Source organism: Amblyomma americanum, chromosome 5, assembly GCF_052857255.1.
Source record: "Amblyomma americanum isolate KBUSLIRL-KWMA chromosome 5, ASM5285725v1, whole genome shotgun sequence".
Lineage (NCBI taxonomy): Eukaryota > Metazoa > Arthropoda > Arachnida > Ixodida > Ixodidae > Amblyomma > Amblyomma americanum.
In genome coordinates this window covers 136,865,553-136,887,815 of record NC_135501.1, presented here as the reverse complement: position 1 = coordinate 136,887,815, position 22,263 = coordinate 136,865,553, and the positions used below count along the sequence as shown (strand labels likewise).

General features: G+C 45.7%; 3 protein-coding genes across 7 annotated transcripts in view; all 3 read left to right on the top strand.

The window, feature by feature from the left end:
• LOC144132741 (uncharacterized) overlaps positions 1-22,263 on the top strand; it is a 646,537-nt gene that overhangs the window by 356,831 nt on the left and 267,443 nt on the right. The window lies entirely within an intron of this gene.
• Positions 1-22,263, top strand: part of LOC144132745 (uncharacterized) — a 170,009-nt gene that overhangs the window by 40,080 nt on the left and 107,666 nt on the right. The gene's annotated exons all lie outside the window — the stretch shown is intronic.
• The window catches only part of LOC144132740 (uncharacterized), a 78,670-nt gene that overhangs the window by 13,429 nt on the left and 42,978 nt on the right, over positions 1-22,263 (top strand). The window contains exons 1-3 of one of the 4 annotated variants that reach the window (XM_077665363.1): positions 2,475-2,702; positions 3,500-3,547; positions 10,677-10,784. In XM_077665363.1, coding sequence (XP_077521489.1) covers positions 3,537-3,547; positions 10,677-10,784 — 119 coding nt within the window. In that variant the 5' untranslated portion in view covers positions 2,475-2,702; positions 3,500-3,536. Of the gene's footprint in view, positions 1-2,474; positions 2,703-2,798; positions 3,548-7,600; positions 10,785-22,263 lie in introns of those variants that run through there. The other 3 variants (XM_077665362.1, XM_077665361.1, XM_077665364.1) reach the window with 3 other exon arrangements.

Sequence of the window (22,263 nt, the reverse complement as noted above, 5' to 3'; positions counted from 1 at the left end):
TTAAATGGCTGCAGACATGTTTGAGTCCACTTGGAAACAAAATCCCACTAGCTTAGACAACTGGATTACTTGGTGGTACACATCTTCAAGAAGCAGCACAATACACTGTACCAAGGACGAAGGTGACTACAGAAAGGCAATGACTCTCAGCTCAAACTTCAAATACCCACCCCCACACAAATCCCTCACCAAAGCAGAGCAGGTTTCCTGGTGGCAACTTCAGATGGGGACATTACGAAATCCTTATATCTATTCCTTGATGTATCCTGCGGAATACAATTCCCGCTGCACACTCTGCAATGATTCTAAAGCAAATTCTCAATCACATCCTATTCGAGTGCCCAAAGGACCCACCACCCTTGAGCTTCCAAATCTGAAATCAAAGTCAGTTCCAAAGTCAGTTGGAGACTCCATTGCTCAGCCCTCACACGGAGATAAAACTCTGGATAGTGGGCTGGGCCCTGAGGTCGCCAAGAAGCATGGTCTTCAAGCCACTTAGCGCAGTTCACGAGGGCCCATGTCTAAGCCTCATCCCTTACCCTCTTTGTCATATGACAAATAAAATTTGTTCCTCGTCCTGCATGCAAACGAAAAGTTCAGCCTAGTGTACATGCATATTTCACTTTTTAGTATGAGTGTAAGGAAAGTTGCTATGAACATTTGTGCGATCCCTGACAGCCAGTCCACTGCATTTAATAAATCTAAAAATCAAAGCTGAGTGGCTGGAGGCACTGTAATTGCATCTCTGGACAGTGCACATGAACTCTCCCACAGCTGGAAGTTGTAAACACATTGGATAGCTTTCATGTTATTTGCACAGGTTAAGAGCATTGCACATATTGCAGTTTATTTACACCAAGATTTAGCCTACTATGCGTGGTAAATTATTTATTTTAGGACACAGAAAAAGATAGAAAGATCACGCCAGTTTACATATGGTTGCATATATTTACAAAAAAAAATCTCAGGCTCCTCACGCTCGCATGCGGCAAAGGAGTGCAGTAACTGTAGTGCTGTCCTCCGCGCAATAACATCTATGCCAGGGCCACATGGGTAATATGAAGCAGTGCTAAAGGACAAGGACTGGAGGAAATTGCCTACATGCCAAGCGCCCACATGGTCCACGCCCACCTGGATTACCTGATGACTGCAACAACTTCATCTAGGGTGCACACTGCCCCACCAACATTAATACCTTTCTTACTGTTGAGCACGTGAGTGGAAGTATTTTGTTTTTACTAAATCAGTGGCCTTTCATCTTGGAGGAAGTCACGTGCAGCACAGTTATTACTGTACAAGAAAAATGCTAGAAATTACTCAAGGAGTTATGAATTGCAGTTAATCCATGCAAGGATGTAGTCCTTCCAAGTGAAGTACTGCTGTAAGGAGTTGTAATGATAATTCAGCAACTATCTAGTGAGAGTAATCTGTGTGATGCGCTGGCACCTAAACAAAGCAGCGTAAAAATAAACAAGTCGTTTTTTACTTTACCGTCCACTTTTATGTGCACTGCAGTCGGCAATATTGTCAATAAGCTTGGTTGTACGTATGCATTAATAAGTTCTGCCCTAATAAGTTGTGGTAAAACTGACGAGGGAGTGGGACAAGTAGTGAAGAACACACATATTCCTGTTGACTGGTGAGCTACAGAAGGAATTATTTGAATCTCGAGTGCAGGACAACTTTGCTCGTGCGGGCGCCGCGATATTCCCTTTGCACAAGGTGACGGCAAACAAAAACGCGTAATCAGATCAATGCGGGTTGCGCTAGTGACATCCGCCTGCAGTGTCACCAGTACAACAGTCATGGGCAAGACAGTAAGGCAATCGCAGGCCTGAAGGATAAACATCTTTTCGTCAAGCAGCATGCCAACATCTCGCTGACCACTACTAAAGAGTGAAGCTCACGCAGGTGAATAGAGCACGCAAACCGAGACTTGCATGACGCACAGCATTCCGCGACGACTGGTTGAGGAACAGCAACTAGGAACAAGCACGACGGAGCACAGCCATGAGGTCACTAAATTCGTCTATTGACCACGCTGAAGCAGAACGGCACTTCATAATTTTTATGCCCTGAGGCAATAAACATCGCTTTAATAAAAAAAAAGCAGAGCGGCATCGAAGCGCGTGGCGCAACGCTCGTGCGCGCCTATGCCACCTCTTTACACCCACTGCTGGTGCTTGCTTTCACGGCTCGTTTCACCGAACTGCTGGGCGCGATATTGTCTACTTAGTTGTCATAACAATCAAACATTTTTGTTGGCATAAAATATATATCTCGCTTAGTATTTTTTGCATTGATTCTATTTAGTTTGTGAACTGTTTATTGCAGTTCAGAACATTTCTGAGCGCGCAAAACAAAAATACACCGGAAATCCGTCACAAGCCGTCGCGGCCAATCGGCGGCCGTCAGGCTGTGCCGGCTGCATTTGGCGAAGGTCCACCACCCGGGAAAGTGTGGTGCAACGCCCGCAGACTCCGTGGCGTGCCGTAGGACGTGACCGCTATTTGCCCGCTCGCGTGCGCCGAACAGCCGCGGTGCCCGGACGCGGCGCCAGTTAGCCACGCTCGCTGCCCTGACACTCACGTGACTGAAAAAATCACGCCGCCGCCACCAGCAAGCGTGTTTTCTCTGCGCCTCTGTCATCATCGCCATCGACTGGCTCCTTTACGCGTGCGATTTGGCGGATCCGGGCAGTTGTGCGTTTGTCTTCTCACTTCTGTCAGTTCTGCCGCGGCTGTTGGGGCTGTTTAATAAAACTCGCTGACGCGTTGTGGCGTGTAGTGCATGTTTGCATTTGACAGTCGCGCTGACCTCCATAATACTAGCTTGCGTCACTGTCAGCTGTGGGATGGCTTTTCTTTTTCTTTGCTTTGCGCAGCTTATAAACCTGTCTCCCAGTATACGTCGGCGATATGATTTGCCTTCAGTAACTTGCGCGGAGCTGTTCGTACTGCTTCGGAGGAGTCAAAATTGTTTTGCGTTGCCTGGGCAGTCCTTTACCCGTTTAGATCGCTTTCGTGGTGACTGTCAGTTCGCGTGAATGCTTTTCATTGTTCGCTGTTACCGCGCCTTGTACGCGTAAATTCCTCGAGCATGCCACGCATCCTAGCGCGCGTTGCTTTCATGATTCTGCGTTGCGAGCGACGCGGCGAGCCGTAACGTGCCCCAGGCGGCTGACGTTTCGTGCGCGGCTGATGTTATTCGCCCCAAAATTCGACTTTGTCATGTTTTTTTTTCTTTTTCGGGCAGTACGTATTCTCGAGTTAATTGCAAGCTTCGCGAGAAGTTGTTGGCTTCTTCGACGTAATTTTTTTTCTATCGGGGTACTTCGCCATTCCAGTACGTGGCGTTCCATAAGGTGACTAACGGCATTCAACGCTGAAATACGCTGCAGTCGCTCAAGGAATTATTGCAAGTTCATGGATGTTTTATTATGAAACGGTTGTGTTCGAACTTTCTTGCAGCTGGTTGACAATTTTTTGGTGCCTTACAGCTCTGCAAGCACTACGTGAAGTCAATCACGTTCCCGGATGGTGACCACGTAAGCGTTGTGCTTAACGGGGATATTTTATTGTACGCACAGCCTAACGTATATTTAGCTCTTTTTGCATTAAATCGTGGTTGTCATCATTTTACGCGTCGCATTACAATACTTTTTAGGGGCATTCAGCAGTGGGTTATATTAATCAAAAGGCCTTTATTCAATAAGCCTGTAAATAAACCCTAGCTGGGTCCTTTGGTGAATATGGACGCGAGATGTTTGCAAATGGCTTAATGTAAGTATAATCTCAATGACGTTCGAAGCCAGCTTTGTTATGATTCACGCTCACGCAAAATTATTTTTTCCGCGTTAAGGCCGTTTCACATGATGCGATTGTTGCCGCAGCGCAGTGCGATTTCTGCCGCTGTGCGACAGAAATGCGCGTCGTTCTCGTCGCAGGGCCACTGCGACAGACTTTCAACAAGTTGGTCGCACTGTCGCAGCGTCGGTGCGGTCGCAGCGATGGCCACAGTAGTCAGCCAATAGGAGTTCAGCGACATGACAGGAAAATCTCGAAAACGTCTTATTGAACTTAATAATACATCACGGCTCAATATTATTACTCATGATTACAAAATCAACGCCTGCCACGATGTTTGACATTTATTGCAGCCGAAGAATTTTCGGCCACTGAAAGGCCGCACCGACGCTAGCGTGCCGACGGCACCGACAGAAATCGTTGGCATGTGAAACAGCGGCTGCGATTACCGTTGCAACGGCAGTGCGACCGGGCCGTAATTTTTCGTTCCCGTCGCACCATGTGAAACAGGCTTTATCCGGCTGAGAAAACGTCACACTTGCTCAAAATCCGCCTTTGCGGTGGCTGCTGGAAATTTGTTCGGCGCCGTTCACGCCGCTGGAGCTACGGCAAACGCATATGGAGCCTTTAAAACAGTGCCGGCACGGGATCGCCATCTAATAACTGCCACGACCCAGATTGATGAGATGTTGTTCAGCTATGCTATGCTATGTCGCGGCGTCGGGGTAGCAGACGATGCGCCCACCGGTCTGCAGCGACGCTTTTGGCGTTGCCGCGTAAGATTTCCTTCATGCGTCTCCGCTACCGATCTCGCACCAAGCAACGGTATCCGGGGTCAAGCAACCGCACTTTGCGCAAGGACCTGCGAATTCAGAACGCCGCTTGCGCCCTCTTAATTGTCGCCTTGATGTCTGTGTGCAGAAGGTTCAGTGCGAAATGTCACCTGCGTTCTTGACGGGCCGTAGCCCACTTAATTTGCCCCTGCGTCTCGCTTTTGCTCATAAATGCATTCGCATATCCAAAGAGCACAGCTGCTGAATAAGACGAGCGATCTTCGATTTTGTCACTTTCTTTTTTTCACAAGCGGCCTCTGTTGACATGACCTGCCCACTCCGCCAGTCGAGCGAGTAAATAGTGGCGAACGGTCCGAACACGTGCCTTTGGGATTCGGTGTGTGAGCTGTGCTAGGTCGAGCGGCAGCGCGGGCACCGATCAATACACGACCCGGCGCCCTGCCGTGGACGGGTGGTGTGTTTCTAGTGGTTTCTAATGCTGCTAGGGCAAAGAAGGCAGCGACAGTGGCGCCATCTCTCTAGCAGATGGCGCTGTTGACTGTTGAAAGATGGAGGAAAAGCAGTGGGCTAGGAAATTTTTCAGATACCTGTATATAAAGAATGCTGACACGAAATGGAGAAAGCGAACTAGAAAATAGACAAGCAAATATCTGGACAGCAGTAAGGGGGCAAATCAGCAATTATCGGTTAAGAAAAAAGTTAAAGAAACAGAGAGCTCTGTGGAAAACAGGGATGCTGACGAAATCGGCACTGGGAACATACCGGACCTTTAAACAGGAAATTGTCAAAGAAAATATCTATGATAATTGTAGGGGAAGCTCTTTGTTGTTTGAGGCCAGGACTGGAGTTTTGCGGACTAAGACGTATAGAGTCAGGTACCATGAGATACACTTTGTGCATTGTGTGCGGAGAGGAGGAGGAAACGGCTGAACACTTGATACTTTTCTGTAAAGGGCTTCACCCTACAGTGGAAAGCAGCAGGGCTGACTTACCCAAGGCATTGGGGTTTAGGGATAGTGAAGGGAAAGTTAATTTTAAGAAGTTAGAAGTAACCAAGCGAAGGTTATCTGATTGGTGGCTAAAAGCAAGACAGGAGTAAAATTTCACAAGGCATGGCTAGGTGGCTTGAGCCACCGCCCGATTTAAAGGGTTCAGCCGTATCCATCCATCCATCCATGTTTGTAGAGTGCACTGCACTGAGGTTCTTTTTTTTGGTTATTTTTTGCCCATTTCCCCCACCTACGAATGGTAAAATCGCATCATTGCCTTCGGGCCTTTTCATCTTTAGATTGGATTAAGCCTGTTGAACGTTAGTGGTGCAGGCAGGGCTTATTATTTTTCATTCTTTCTAGGTTGCCCCAACCTAACGATTGTCGTGGGGAAAATTGGACGGAGTTAATTCATGTTTTGTAGCTGTCTGCAGCGGCTCATTAAATGTGGTGCACTTTACAGCATTGCATGTGCTTACCACTGACAAAAGGAATGTTTTGCATTGCTGTGCTTGCATGCCGTACAGCTCATCCGAGCTGTCGCAGAGTAGATTTACCTGCCTGGGTGTAACTCCAAAGTGCATGTTCTTCTGCATGTCATTGTGGTGTGAATTTGTTTCGTTTTTGCATGTTGCTTCATTCATAATCATGTTTTCTTTAATCCCTTTCATCACATTTCATTTGTCATTTGGATTTTATAACCCCCCTGTTGTGAACACTGTGCTTTGTAAAATCTCAGCATTGGTTATGCTGCAGCTGGCAGAGGACTCTGCAGGTTGTGTGTGCAGTCTATTTGTGAACTTTTATTGGAGCATTCCAATGCTTGAAGTGTTTTTGTGTGATTGCTTGCTTTGATTAATCACCATTGTGTCATTCTTTGTAACATTGACGTTTGATAACATTCACCTCACCTTGCCGTTTATTCCTGAACATTGTACTATTAAGCGTAGTGTTGTCGTAAAATTTGATTTGTCATTCTTATTCATCCAGGCCTTTTTTGGTGATTGTTGACTGAAATTTCTAGACTTCTTCATGATTCGTTTGTGTACTATCCTTTTCAGATGTCTGTATAGTGCATTTAGGATGAGAAGCATGTTTGAAAGCTATGCTATTGTTTATTGTTCTGTTAACTATGCTAACTGATTAACAGTAATTACAGTTTTTGATATGGGAAAATGTGGTAAAAGAAAAAAAGCCGTGACATTTTAAATGCCTTCTTCCCTAGTGGCTTGATGGCCAGTTTTTGTTTTTAAGTTCGTGAAAGAGCAGCAGCATGTAAAATTGCATGTTTCGCATGCTGCCACAGTAGTATTGAGGGGGGAAATGGCTCTACTTTTCAAAGTCTGGGCAGTTGAAAACAGTGAGTTCCTTCTTAACCATCAGTAGCAAAAAATAACACTAAGTGTTTGTGTAGACAGTTTCATAATGTTTGAGCATTTGAGTGCGTTATCTCTTTGGGCATTGTTTGTATGGTTTATGCATCAGGTTAAGTTTAAAGGGACCCTGAAGTGATTTCGATGAGCATTTTTAATGTAGCAGATCTGTAGAGATTGTTCTTGCGGGTATTAGAGTCAAATTTAAAAGCTCTGCGTAAAGCCTGTGATTTAGAAACAATTTTTAAAAATCGCTGCTCGCAGTAGCTCGCAACCGATTAGGGTGACACACCTCACCGCACGTCCCCTACCCCGATGACGTCGGTGGGCAGACTGGGTGATCTTGAAGGCTGGCTCTTCTGCTCACTGACGTCATCAGCATAGGGGACGCGCGGTGAGGTGCGTCGCTTTTATTGGTTGCGAGTTCTATTAACACCAGGTTGTTAGCCCACCCCTCATGTAAAGCCCTCAAGTGCCTTTGTGGTATCTATAATAAATAAATAAATAAATAAATAAATAAATAATTATTTCTAAATTATAGGTTCTATGCAGAGCTTTCAAATTTGACTCGAATACCCACAAAGACCACTTCCGCTGATTTGTTGCACTAGAATAATCCCATCGAAATCACTTCAGGGTGCCCCTTTAAGCACAGTTCACAGATAAAGCCTCCTCTTCAGACAGATAAAGCCTCCTCTTCAGACTACCTCTGGAGGGCTACCACTTGTAAAGGGCAGTTGTAGCTGGCTGGAGCCTTGTACTTCTGGAACTTCAGCCTGCTTCGAGAACAGCTGTTCACCTGTTCTTGAAAAGGAGTATGTTGTAGCTAATGTTCAAAAGGCCTCTATGCTTATTCACTGCTATCCTACTGTGAAGAGAGGGTGAGTGAAGTTGTTTACGGTATTTGTGCTCGTCTCACGTCGGTGTTGTATTTCACACTTGACTTGAACCAGTGGTACAGTTAAGCCTCACTGCGATAAAGCTGTCTATAACAAAGTGGTGAATATACTGTGCAAAGCTTGTGGTATTTTGTGCTTTCGCCAGCATCGTATTTCATGCCGAGTTGGCTCCATATATGTACAGTCACGGACAAAAGTTTTTAGGATGCAGATTCGGGGGAAAAATTTATTTCTGCATAATTGGGCAAAGCCGGTTAATTAAAAGCACACAAGCATGAGGAGACATGCTCTATCTTACTATCTACAACATTGATTACGAGCTGATTGGCTAGCGGGAGAACAGATATATTTTTCCCGCGAAAACGTATCCTGCAAACTTTTGTCCATGACTGTACATGTTGCAGGCCTATGCCGTGTGTGAACTGGTGTTACTGTTAAACATAGTTGCAAAAAGTTTTATGACAAAAAGATAAGGGAAGTGTGTGAGTTCCTTTAAAATATCATGCAATGCGTTATCTTTACATGTAATCAATGACGATACAATATTGACATCTTTCCAGCTTTGTTCTTTTGAGGTTTAACTGTATCATGTAAAATGTGTTTTCTGGAGTGGTACACTATCTGGTTTGTTGCTGCAGGCCAGCATCTTTGCAGATTGTGCATGGGCAGTCTCTTGAAGTTGTACGCCCAATTCATCACTTTTCATCATCATTATCACCACATCACAGTCTAGCATGCTCTCTTGTCATTGTGCATAAAGCTAGCTATCTTGCCCTAGCCTTTCTCTCCCAATGACTTTAGTCGTACCTGCTACTATGACAGCGTTGCCCCCCTCCTTTTTTCTTGCTCATAAAACGTGGGTAAAGATGTCGCTTTCTTTTGTGTGCAATGATAATGCATTTGCATTTAGTTGTAGTTGCATGACTATGTTGTTGGTTGTGGTGTGGTGTATTGATCCTTGCTTCTGGCTGCTGGCAACTTGTTTCACATCCTTGGGTGTTTGGCAGGCGCTGTTGTTTTCAAAATCGTAGCTGTTACACGTGGTTTTACCTTGATTCGAAATCTTCATGGGAAGCATATTCTTGGCGCGGCGTGTTTCTTCAATAGCAGCTCTTTTAGTGCGTACAGTGGCTTTATAGGGTAGTAGGAGTGGAAAGGCACAGGTCTGGCATCTTGCAGTGTCTAGACCCTTTCATGAAAACCATGCAAAAGTTAGACCTGAAATCTGCTTATCGTAGGCAGTATTTATGGGCAGAAACTGTATTTGGCTGAGCACTGGCTTTTAAACAACTTTGTTTTCATCGGAACTTGTGCTGAACAGTGTTTTGTAATAAACCAGAAGCAGTCTGGCAGTTACAAATTAGATTTGACGAAATATGATTTATGTTCAGGTTGTGAACGTAAACGTTGCCATAAGATGTTGAGACGCTACAGAAACCAGAAAAATCATTCATTACATAGTGCGATGCGTGAACTGGCTCCAGGAAGGAACCAACAGAAAACAGGCAAGAAACTGAAAACAAGACTTGTGGGCAGACATCTGCTGACATTGCATACTGAGTTTGCGCAGTTTCATCGTCGGAATCAAAATCAGGTAGTGCAGTTTCATTGCCGAAGCCTCTTGTGCTTCGTGCATTAAAAATGTGTACTGCAGATGCAAAATTGTGCGCTGCGAGATTTTTTTCGAGTGCGTCCCACCCCCTTGGCTGATGCCATGCTGTGAGGACACTACTCTGCAACCTCAACTTCACGGGCATTTCGAAAACTGCCACCTTGTGGAAATATACATACCGTTTATAAAACGAAAGTATAGTGTCTGACCAGCCCATCAGATGGCATCCTCAGTAGCACTGAAATTGTGCTTCAAAGCCATCAATTCTTGATGATTGATTCATAATGATGAGGTAATAAAAGTTACACGCTAGTAGTATGCCGGCGCAACGGGGGGATGATTCCGACCCTGTGTTCGGTGCATGGTACCCTCAGCTGCTTATGTGCCATAAAACCCAGCAAACCAGTCATGCTGAGGAGCATAAACTTTCAGTAAGCCATAACAAATAACTGGGGTAGGAAAAACAGCTCTGAAAGTAATGGGAGCTAAGACTTGGCCACATGGCTGAATCTAATGACAGTACCCAGGTTCCACTGCGGAACATTGCCTTGTCTAGTTCTATGTAATTTTCTGCTTTGAATTAGTCTAAATTCCTCGTTTAATTCGTCGTTCTTCACTAATATGGACATTTTGGTTCGCGAGTGAGAAGGTCCATAAAGCAGGTTGTTCGTAATGAGGAATCGTAAGCAAGAAGATGTTCACAATAAGCTATCTGATTAAGTCCTGATTCTTTGTATAGTGGAGTCCAGTTCATGGAGATTAGATAAAACCTTCGGAGCTCAAAGTGCACTATCCTGGTTATCATCTTTAAAAAAATGCAGTGCATTTAAAAGCACCTAATGGTCTATGAGATGTGTGAGGGCTACTCGTGTTAGGGTGACTGGTCTCCTACTTTTGACTATTCGCATCCGACAAACCTGCATACATAGCGAAGTCCATGTGCAAACTGTTGCGTTTTTTTAAGGACTAGAAGCTCAGGCAGCTGTCTCTGCCAGTGAGGCAACAGTCGCCGATTCTTTTCTTTTTTTTTTTCACCTTTGATGCCTTTGCCTCTCCCTGCCTCCTTGAGTTTTGTGCATTTGCATGTCTCCTGGCGCACACTGCCTATTAGCCTGCCTTTGCACGTAGATGCATGTGGTGATGGTTGCGTTCAGAACTGATCTGAGGTGTGTACCACCCTGGTGCATGTGTCTTTCTCTGCAGGCTGACAAGAGGGCACACCACAACGCACTGGAACGGCGGCGAAGGGACCACATCAAGTTCAGCTTCACCAGTCTACGCGACGCCGTGCCATCTCTACAAGGCGAGAAGGCAAGTTTGGGGCACATGTAGGGAGGGTGGGGGACTATGGTACAATAGAATCTCACTGATATGAATCTCATGGGATTGCAAAGGTGTGTCACTTACAGTTCCTGTCATCAAAAAAAAAAAAAATCACATGCTGACGTGTAGAAATACATTCACGTAAACCTGTTTATGGCTTACGGGATTTATTTATGGCTGCTGACCAGTGCTCGGTGCTCGCCATGCATACTGCACTACTGGTGATTGCGGCATTGGCAATGTCAGGGCGGTGCTGTTCGTGGTTGCGTTCGAGGCTCCCGCGTCTGGATCATTTATGGGGGCATGGGAGAGTTAGGAATACCCAGAAATTTGGCTCATTGTAAGCAGTGGACTCCAACCAGGGAGTTTCATGGAATAATATTGCACCAAATGAGCGGTGGTGGTATTGCTGAGATTCTATGGTACATTCCTGTAGCATGTGCACGCATGATGAGATTATGTCCCTCCAAAAGAGGTTGTGAAGAGTGCCCCTCTTGCATCTGGAATGCAGACACCTTGCACTGGACTGGACTACTGTGGCAACAATTGGAAGATGGACTTGTGGGCATATTTTGAGGGGGTGTAGCTTGTGTTTGTTAAATGAACAGAAATGCAGCATGAAGCAAGGACATAGTTACAAACTGAACCTTTATTTTGAGGCTGGGAAAACATGGGGTTTGGAAGTGCAAAGAAAGAAGTGATGGGAATAGAAAAGTTGCTGAGACCAAACTGAAGTTGGCCTGTATCAATAGGCTACGGCATCTGAATGACGGAGAGACCACTCTCACTGAAAACGGAGCTTTTACAGGCCAAAAAAGACCAAGAAGTGAAAAAATTATGAGGTGCACTTGAGTCTTCTTAGGTGCGGAAATGCGAAAGCTGTGTGCTGTCTGCCATCTGTTGGGCCAGCATTGTACATTGCGAGGGGGGCTTCAGTGCGTGCCGTATGATGGTCCTACGACTGCACGCCAAGCATGGAGGAAATTTACTGGAAACAGAGGAAATTTGCTACTCACTTGACTGCGACATCTCGGAACTACCGTATTTACTCGAATGCAACGCGAGTTTTTTCCGGGAATTTTTCCCCTTAAAGTCTACCCTTGCATTGTAATCGAATACCGCACTTCAATTGGCTTAAAGCAGTGCCGCGGTGCAGCCATTTCAAAGCAATCAGCTTGGTTTCAGTTTTCGCAGTTTTGCGATCTTATGCTGGAAACATGGGTACTACGGAAGCCAAATTCTCATTCATCGAAAGTCTAAAGGCGCGCTCACACTAGCGGGAAGCTTCCCGCGCCGGCACAGCGTCAACGTCGACGCTGCCTCGCAGCTCCTCAGAATGACGCTCACACTGCGCGCGTTTTCTCGCTGCGGTTGTCTTGGAATGTGGAGAGAGGAGGCGCTGAGGGAGGACCCGAACGAGCAGAAAGAGAAGGGGATAGTCACGTGACACTAGAGAAGACTGGAAAGCGCACCCTGCTAGCTCCCCTCCCGTCGCCCTGGCAAAGCAGCCGCCGAGTGCCCGGCCGGCCGGCCGGCCGGGGCCGGACGCGCGCAGCCTCCGCCGACGGGGTCACTGAACTGGGACCGACGTCACGGTTCACGGTCGGCGCCCATTGGCTGTTCTGGTCACCGGCACGGGAAAAATAGGTACCGAACCCATCGCTCCGCGGGACGGGAGAGCAGGCTGTCCGCGGGAGAAAAACCGGCTTGGGCGGGAAGCGGCACGAGGGAAACGCCCGGCGTTGCGCGTTTTCCCAGCGCGCCTTTAGTGTTGTTCTGTCATTTTTCTGTGTTCGTTGCGACCTCGCTAAACGTGTCGTGGCTCGCGGTGTATTGATTCAGTGCACATGATGGCAACGCGTCGTGCTCAATACGACGCTCGTTTGAAGAGAAAAGCGATCCTGTTAGCTAAAGAGGTCAAGAATTCTGCGGCAGCTCGAAGATTTGACCTCAACGAGTCAACCATCCGTGGATGGCGGCTGCAGCGGGAGCGGCTTTTTAAATGTGAGCCCGGCCGCAAAGGATTTCGTGGGGCCTCGCCACGGCCATCACGTTGAGCTGGAGAAAAAAGTGGCGGACTTTATTATCGAGCAGCGCAACCGTCTCATGGGGGTCGGTAGCGAGCTGATCCATTGGAAAGTTAGAGACATTGTTTGGGACACGGGAAGTCCAGAGCATCTCGTGGGTGGGCCCAAACGTTCATGAAGAGGAATGGATTCTCTCTGCAGCGAACAACCATGATGCGGCAGAAGTTACCGAGAAACTTCGATAGCGAAAAGGAGGACTTCGTTTCTGGGCCTCCGAAAGCGAGGAAGATTAATAAACGTTCGGTCACGTTGTCTGTTAAAGATACTTTGTATTGCGTCCTTAAGCCTCGTGTTACATTTGCTTTATTTTTCCCTGCTGGGCAGCATGGAAATTCACCCCTCGCGTTACATTTGCAGTTGTGTTACATTCGAGTAAATACGGTAACATGCTCACAATTACTCATGTAGGCCTTGATACTTATCTCGAAGATAAGCTTTTAAAAACTGTGCATTCACTAGCACACCTTTATTCAGCTTCCAAAGTCGTGAAGTGTCGTGGCAGAGTGGCAGCATCCCTGTCTCACACGCCAGCGGCTCTGGTTCGATTCCCACTTAGAACCCTGTTTTCTTAACTCGTAAAGAAACGAGAATTAGTTCGATATATCGTGGAATTCGAAATACAGATTTAACGAATTTGACAACGTACAAACCGTACCTCATTAAAAAGCATTCTTTATTTGCTAAAGACGTGTACGGCAGGACTATTAGTGCGAGAAATAGTTGCTGATCTTCTGCTTTTTGACTTTGAAAGCATTATTGAGCATACACTTTTCAACGTTGTCAAACGACTGAGGACAGCTGGGCCTACAGCCTTCTATGGATGCACAGTAGATGCGAACAAAGCTCAGCGCGTTTTAAGTGCATGGGAATACGGTGGCAGGTCGGAACTCATTGGATCCTCACAGTTACTGTTGCCGGCGACATATCTAGTCAGATCGGCAATGATGTCTCCGTCAGCGAGCTCTCCGGTTGTCGGAACATCGTCGTTGACGGAGGCGAAGTCTGTTGCTGCAGTCGCATGACAAATGGAACGCAGAAACTCTGAAAGCTGGCTGAACAAATCGTCCAGTTCCTCAAGTGTTTCACTGCTATCGAGGGGTTCATTGAAATTTTTAGGTAAGTTTTGAAGATAATGGCAGGTTCTGTCGCTTCACAGCCGCCATCTTTTACGGAACGGACGAGCTCAGCGCTCCCACAATGCAACAAAGCACACCGAATTATGCAATTGAGTGAGTGAGAGATAACCACATGCAGGCGCACGTGGCTGTGAGTGAGAGAGAGTGTGTTGTTGAACCACTTTTGCTAGGGGTGGCCGGGTGGCTGCCTGAGGGACAAAAATTTTTGCGGGACAATAAAAAGAAAGTGTCTGAGGGAGGGAGAGCAGTGCCATGCGAGCGCTGTTCGGCTAAGCCACTTTACCGAGGGGGGGGGGGGGGGGGGTTGGCACAGCTCTCCCAGCTGCGCGGAAAAGCCAACTTCTAGGGTAGTTTTGCGCGGCTTGAAGTTTGATATATCAAGCGAGGCTGCTATTGTTCGATATATTCGTATTTTTGCTATATATTTTCTTTTTAACAATACAATGTTCATAAATTGTTCAATATATGGGGTAATTCGATGTAAATGGGTTTGATATAGTCAGGTTTGACTATTTTAAATCACCATACAAGTGCTGACACATTTGCGGACAGCCTTTGTCTACAGCTTCCGTTCATGCCACTGCGGACAGCCTCTGTCTACAACTTCCGTCCATGCCAACTTACTCATGAGCCAAGAAAGGCTTTCGCCTTAATTTAGGTATCACCATTGCGGACCGATTTCACAATTAAACTGTTTTCGTCGACACAAAATTTTTTGCGGTTCCCAGAGGCAATGCTACTCTGCCATTCACTTCAAAGCGGCGGCAACCTGTACTCGGTGTGGACGTCTACAGCCCACATCTGCGAAATTGTTGATTCTCTGGGTCAGTATTTTCGCTATAATTCCGCTTCACAAGGCGCAAACGAGCTCATCTTTTTTTTGTTTTGTCAAAACAGATTTTTGATTGTTTGCTAGTTTGTATTACAAGGAGGATATCTTTGCATCTAGAGCAGATTAACAGAATAATTTTTATTGCAGCATGCTGCTAAATGATCAAAGTATTCAATGTTGGGAACAGATTTCTCGACTTGTGGTTGGGCAAAACTTCTCGTCAACCAGTCTTTCCAACATTGAACTTCAACAGGTTGTAAGATAACAAATATTTGCTTAATCAAAAAAAGTACTCCTACATTGTGTTCCTTGTACAGTATACTATCTAATAATAGCTTTCTGATCTGTATTTTTTTTTCTATTGTTATTGCAAACAAAGTAGTGAAAATGTCTAACATCTTGAAAACTAATTGACATATCAAAAAAGCGGCTACATATTTGAAATCGGCATAAAAAAAAACTTATGGCTGCATTTTCATTGCATTTAGTCCAAAAATAAAGAAAAAAGTTCCAAGACCCCTGTCCCCCCTTACATACCCACAAAGAGCCAGAAAATAAATTTGTACTGAAAAGGATGTTTGGGTGGAGTTGTCTTTCGTGTCAGTATTTTTACTAGTGACTTGTTTTTCACAGAGACTGGAGAATGCCTACTAACTGCTGCACATGTCTAAATGTTCACTCTGAATTGATTTACATACCTGGAAGATTAACGTGAATTGGACTGCGCACTGATGCAAGCTTCACCTTGTCTTGTGACTGATTTCATGAATTTCTTGCCAACGTTGATCTCCATACCCCGTATTTTTGTGTTGTTGAAAGCAGATGCTTCTTTTGAACATCCTGTGTTTTATGTCTTTTCTTTGTTCAGCCGCCACCATGGCCGAGTGGTTATGGCGCTTGGCTGCTGGCCCGAAAGGCGCGGGTTCGATCCCGGCCGCGGCGGTCGAATTTCGATGCAGGCGAAATTCTAGAGGCCCATGTGCTGTGCGATGTCAGTGCACGTTAAAGAACCCCAGGTGGTCGAAATTTCCGGAGCTCTTCACTACGGCGTCTCTCATAGCCTGAGTCGCTTTGGGACGTTAAACCCCCATAAACCAAACCTTTTCTTTGTTGAATTGCAATTACCCCGAACCAATAGACTAAGTTAAAATTCAGGGGGGCACTCTGTTGACCTAAAGTGCGGTGAGGCGAAAGCCTTTATTGTGTTGTTGCTGCTTGTGTCGCTGATGTGTGGTGAAGATGCTGGTTAAAGACTACACAATTGTTCGCTTCATGACACTTTTGGTGACATTCATTTTAGTGCTCACGCTTGGTTGCTGGAGAGACAGGAGAGCGTTTAGGCGGCATCCTTCCAGATTGGCGTTCAGGAGGTGTCTGACAGGCATGCGCAGTAGGCTGAAGCGCAGATGCATTGTCTGCTGACTCCTTAGGATGTCATTAGTTTGATTGACAGCTGTGGTGTGACACTTTTCTGCGAACATCGCTGCTGGCAAGTTACGAGTCTATAGAGACGTTCGCCTTAAAAGTGAAGCCAGCTCAATCTGGCCCACGTTAAGTATAAAGTTTGCTTAATTCGCAGTGTTGTTTCTAGTCCTGCCAAACGCCTATGTAACGTCCTAGCGTTGACACCAATTAATTCGGACCAAAGTGGCGCCTTGTGAAGATATGACTTGCTCAGCAAGCGATCTTTAAAGTTTTCATGCTCGGGCCTGAAGAGCATATTGTATTGTTGTCTGTGCCCCTCTAACGTGTGTGCAATTTTAGGTGTGTCGATGATGGGCAGGCCCCCGTCGACAGGCCTAGGGATAGGGAGTCCGGCCAGATAGTTTCGTTTTCGGAGCTTTGCTGCCAGCCCATGTCAACAGTGGCTATCGGCCGTGCCTATCAGCCACCTGCACGCCGTTTAGAACGATGATTGCCTTGTCGCTTATGTTTATCATATTTAGTTGTTGCTGAAGGCGTTATGCCATTCCGGCACTAATGCGAGCTTCCCTCGCTTCTGTTCGCGTGAGATTTCCATTACTTCAGCACGCTAAGAACTCTGTGCACGTCATGTACCCTTTGCCGTTTGTGTGTGGAAGCCTCCTCATGTACGCCACATGCGAAGCAGTTGTAGCATTACCATTATGGAGCAGTTGTGCTTTGGACACTCGCAATAGTGTGCACAGATTAAAACATTTCACGGAATTCTCTGTCATGCAGTTTTCGTCTTCAAACGAGACTGCCACTGCCCAGGTTTTTACGAAATAAATTTTACTTTCACATGAACAGTTTGGGGCTGTTTGGGTGGGGGTGGTATTCGATAATTCGACATTCTTTTAATTTGGGTATTTTTCCGCTTGAAATTCGAATTAACAAGATTTTACTGCATACAGTTTATGAAAAAAAATTAGTACTGTTAAAATGAGTTCAGTGTGAACTTTCATTACTAGTGGTACAACGATGCTCACTGCTAGTTAGTGTGTGTGATGGCAGAGAAATGTGACATATTTTACCCACCACGTGTTGATATGCAACTGGCCCAAAATTGCTGAAGCATGCATTTTTTATTGTGCATGTTGTTGTGCAATAGTTTGAGGCTAGGCAATGTTGTGATTTTAGTGGATACGGCTCGTCCAAGTGCAGTGTGCTGACTTCAGTTTTGTTTGTGCCCATGTGTGCTGCTGATATGTTGGGCAGGAGGGTTAGCAAGTGCTGAATGCAGTGCATGCATATGCTCCTCAGGGATGTGGTTCTCTAGCTATTACTGGAACATTTTACTGGTCACTGTGAATGGCTCAAGTTTTGCTGTTCTCAGGTAGAAAAAAAAATCTGGAAAGTTTCTATCTGTGCATGTGGTTTGTGGGTGCTGTTTGTGTAGCTTTGTGACATACAGCTGGTGGTGGTGGTGAAAAACCTTTACTGCCAGTGCCCCTTGTCTGGCGCTGTTACAGCTGGTCCTACCAATCGATTTATAGTGCTACCCTAGCTTTTTACAGTCAGGTTATAAAGTTTTCAATAACTGCTTTTTAAGAATGGAATGCTTTGGTATGTTGCGGGAAGTTCCACTAGTATCTGCACTGGAGAAGTTATAATTGGAACTCTATGGGTATTCCTGAAAAATGCAGCAGTATAAATGATCCCAAATAGAAAAACCAAGTCTTTTGGGAGAGATGAACTCTGCTGCATCTAGTGTCATCACGTGTGCATTTCGTGATTGGCCCTGACCAGAGTGCGACTCTGACTCTGACCAGAGTGCGAACATGGTGAGAGTCTGAGCGCATCAAACGCGGACCAATCGTGATCAAAATGTGGACAAGCGGCATCTATCGTCATCTTCCAGAGAACCTGCAGTCATCTCCCCCGCCATCAGCTGCCTCAACTGCTGTGTTGCAAGGCTGTGTTCTCCAAAGACGTTTTTAATCTGAAAGCACAAAGTACTGGCACCACAGGTGTGCTACCGGCGTTTGGACATTAACGAGTGGTCGGAGAAGTGCGCGCACGTTGGTTGGTACATATATACATACTGGACTACGTCTCACCTGCGAGCGGCCTATGGAATCACCGGCAACTAAAGTTTTCTTGCTTTGACAAGTGGGCTCCCATGAATGGAGCAAAAAACTGAAATTCAGTGAAACTTGCACTCGTTTGCCTGCAATCCTTGGGCACGCAATTTGGGATATGCGTGATGTACTTTGTTGTGAACTCTCTCCCCCCACTTTTTTTTATGCAAGTAGAGCCAGGCTTGTCAGGTTTTAGAATCTTCAGTGCCCTTTGTCTTCATCTCAGTTTTGCTTGTTACGCAAGTCGGCAAGTTGTGACTGTTTTGAGACTATCTGTTGCCATTCAAAACAGCACACATGGTGTTCAGTAAAGTTGCTTGGTTTCAGTCTGCTGTTCCGTGTGACAGGGCACCTATCTCAACATGTAATTATGCCATTCTTTCATTTTTTTTTCTTCGGTGGTGTAGAAAGAAGCAGCCATTATTTTCTTTTTGTAATTTTACTTTCGCAGTAGTAGTTAGCTCGAGTTGCTTGGGATTATGGGCTTCTCTCACAGTACCTCTAATTTCAACCTCTTCTCTGCATTTATGCAAATGAGACAAAGCGTTTCTATATATAAGTACATAAATATATAAAAAATATATAAAAATGCACCTAATAGAATTAGTCAGTGAGCTGTGCTTTTAGTTTTGTGAGCCTTAGATTCCTTTTCATGTGTTCCCATTATGTTGAATGTTTATTTTTATGCACAATGACTAATATATATCTGCACTTTTTTTTTCACTGACATCTTTATTTACTGCAATTTTTCTAAACATTTTCTGTTTACAGCTTGTGGATTTATCTTTTTCCACTGTGTTTCTGTTCTCGCTAAAATGTGTCCTTGAAGTCGAGATTTGCGTATTTATTTTTGAACAATCTGCCTCCCAGTTTCTTCTCTATGCGCTTGAAGGCTTGATTCTGTGGTACGGACGAGCAGGAGTGGTTAGCATGGTTTGAAGTTAGCGAGTTTTGCTGCCTGCGACTTCTGGAACAGACACTAATTCATTCACACCTAATTTTGCTGCACAGGACACTTTTTGCAAAGATTGTTGTTCTTTTTCCTCTCTTCTCGTGTGTTTCTGGCGTTCAGCTGTAGGCGTAGCACTTGAGGCCTAAACTTTGGGATACATGGTTCAATGCTATGCTTGAGTGCAGGTGTCGAAAAGGTTATTCTTGGTTGGCATGGGTTTCGGTGCCTAGCACTTCGTTTAGGAGTGTTAGGTACTCAGTTTTGTTGAATGCATATGTGACAACTTCGCTGTTAGCCAAGCCCCACACTCTTCAAGGAGTGCCGAACTGCATTGCTGTTTGTTGGGAGCATGAAGTTCAATGCATCGGTGGTCAAGCAAGTGATGTTTGTGAGGCAACCTTTGTATGATCATTCTCTGGCTTGTTTTTTCATGCAGTGGTAAATTTGCGGTGGGTTCTCATTTCAAGTCTCCTACAAAACATCCACTAGTCAAACACACCAGCCCTAGTTTCTGTGAGAGCATTAGAATGTGGGTGGTAGGGACCTTCGACTAGGGGGCGGCCATTTTTGAGGACTTGCATGCATCAGGGTGGCAATGGTTCACATTTGTGTGCTGTCTGGTACGCTGTTGTGGTATCTGCAGTGTCGTGCGCTTGCGGTGTGTTAGCTTTATGGCTGAATTTTTCTTCTTGCAGCGTAAACACGGTGGGCCCAGCTTGAACATGTGCCTGTGGAACAGGGTACATCTTTGCGTGCTCTGCCACTGTAGCAATGAAAGAAAAGTGCTGAATGTCGTGCGGAAGGATGCAGCGCCATCTTTTGGACCAACAGGGCGGTCCTCCTTATTTTGAGTCCATGTTGTGCACCTTTGCTAACTTTACTTGCTGCTAGCATACGTTATGTTTGGCAGTAATAAAAAAAAATTCCACGGGTCAGTAAAAAATAGGAGCATTTGGGGAGTAGTTTATTGAGTGGACTAGTGGCAGGGGCTCGTGCATCTTTACACACATAGAGTATGGCATCAGTCGTAAGGCAGGAAAGCTGGAACACGCACATCAAACGTTTTTAGCTGTGTACTTCCGGTGCGCTTTCTTGCTGTGCTAGGCTTTTTGTGCACAAATGCTTCCCTCCCACCCCCCCACTTACGTTGCGTGGTCTGCTTCGTGTACAGTATCACTAAACTGCTTCTGGAGGCAACACGCAAGTCCAGAGAGGTGGTAGTTAGCCTGAAGGCTTGTCTCAGGATGGCACTTCTCGCGTATTCCCTACACTGTTGAGCAGAGGAGCTCTTGGTTCTGTCTATGCATGGCGAGGCTCATTGTTGCCGAACCATTGGGTGGTCATGCACCCAAATTGGCCACTGGAAGCCGAGGTGGGCGGGTTGTTTGCCTGACAATTCTGATGCTTGCATAGTGCAGTGAGGCATGGTCGTGCTTGAAACAGTGGCAGGGAAGCAAGGGCAAAGTTTTGGGTGCCAATACAGACATGCGCTTCATGTTCCTTGACCTCGCAACGTGGCCTCAGTGGCATAATTCTATATTGGCATTCAGTGCACGCCCCTCGTGGAACATTAGCATTGTGAGTTGCTACCTTCATGTTGCTGTTCCAGACGCATCAGTTGGTAGCCACACAAGCAGGTGCAGTTTGGGAAATGAGCCAGTCGGCTTCTCGAAAGTGCTAGAAGATGTGGCTGGAGCTGTCCAATTAATTGTCATAAGAGCTTTGAGGTTGCGGAAAACGCACAAGTCGGGTTCATGCTTGGAGTTGGGTTCAGCAAGTTTAGTAGAATTGAGAGAAGCAGTATTTTTGAAAGCACATTTTACATTCTTTCGTTGCATGGACTGTGGTTGTAGTATTGGGTCTGCGGATCTCTCTTGAGCAGTAAATTTTCTAGAGTATTATTATATATTGCTTTCATCAGCGCTGGCACAACCTTGATGTGGTTGATCAGATTGCTTTGCTAGTTTCTGTTCTTGGGTTCTACGTACCTGGTAATGATAGCTATCAACTCAGTTGTTGCCTTGCTTCCGGTTTGCCTTCCACAAGAGATGTTTTTGTGCCGACGACACCAGTGGAAGCAAACTTATAGAGGCTGTCTGCCATCAACAAACTCAAAGAATCCGTAAGAATGTTCTCTCTCCGCATTTTTGTGACAAGCTATCAAGCGTCGGCTTTACACAACAGTGCATGAAATTTATTTGCCTCATTTCGCTGTTTGCTCATCTCCAAGGATGTGGCCTTCGACGAGGGTTTTCGTCAAGTTGCCATGTTATGAAATGCCCTGCGACTCCACAAGGCATGATGGAGCTTAAGAAAGATGTCTGGACGCTGTCAGGGTCCGTATGGTTCTGTTTATATGATACATTTTTTGTTAAAGCCTAAACAAGCTGGACGCGTGTGCTCTCGAGTTGCTAGACTACCCCCTTGCACTTGTGTCGTGTTGAAGTGACCGAAAAACGCCCATCCGTGATAGGTAGTAGTTTATATACGCTGGTGACGTCAGTGCCGCCATATTTGATGTCAGCCGGCTTTTTTTTTCCGTGAAACTGCTTTTTTTTTTGGACAACGGACGCCATATTTGCACAACCAAAAAATGCGTCTTGCTGCGTTTGTAACGCACTGCAGACGGCGACTTCCATTCTCTTGAAGTCTGTGCAGCGTCACAGTATACGACGCTTTTTGCGATGTGCAGCCGATGCTGGTGTCGCTTAAGAGGTTGCGAAGCGCTCCCCAGGGAGCAATATTGCCTATATAATATATCTATGTGCAACACATTTCAAGTATCTATAATCTCTGTATCGGTCAGCGTGCCTCTACGAATGGCTTAGAAGCAGTACTGGTGGTCTATTACTGCGCAGTGTACTTTTTCGAAGTTACTAACCCTTGTGCCGGGAGCATCTGTCTTCTCTATCCTCCCC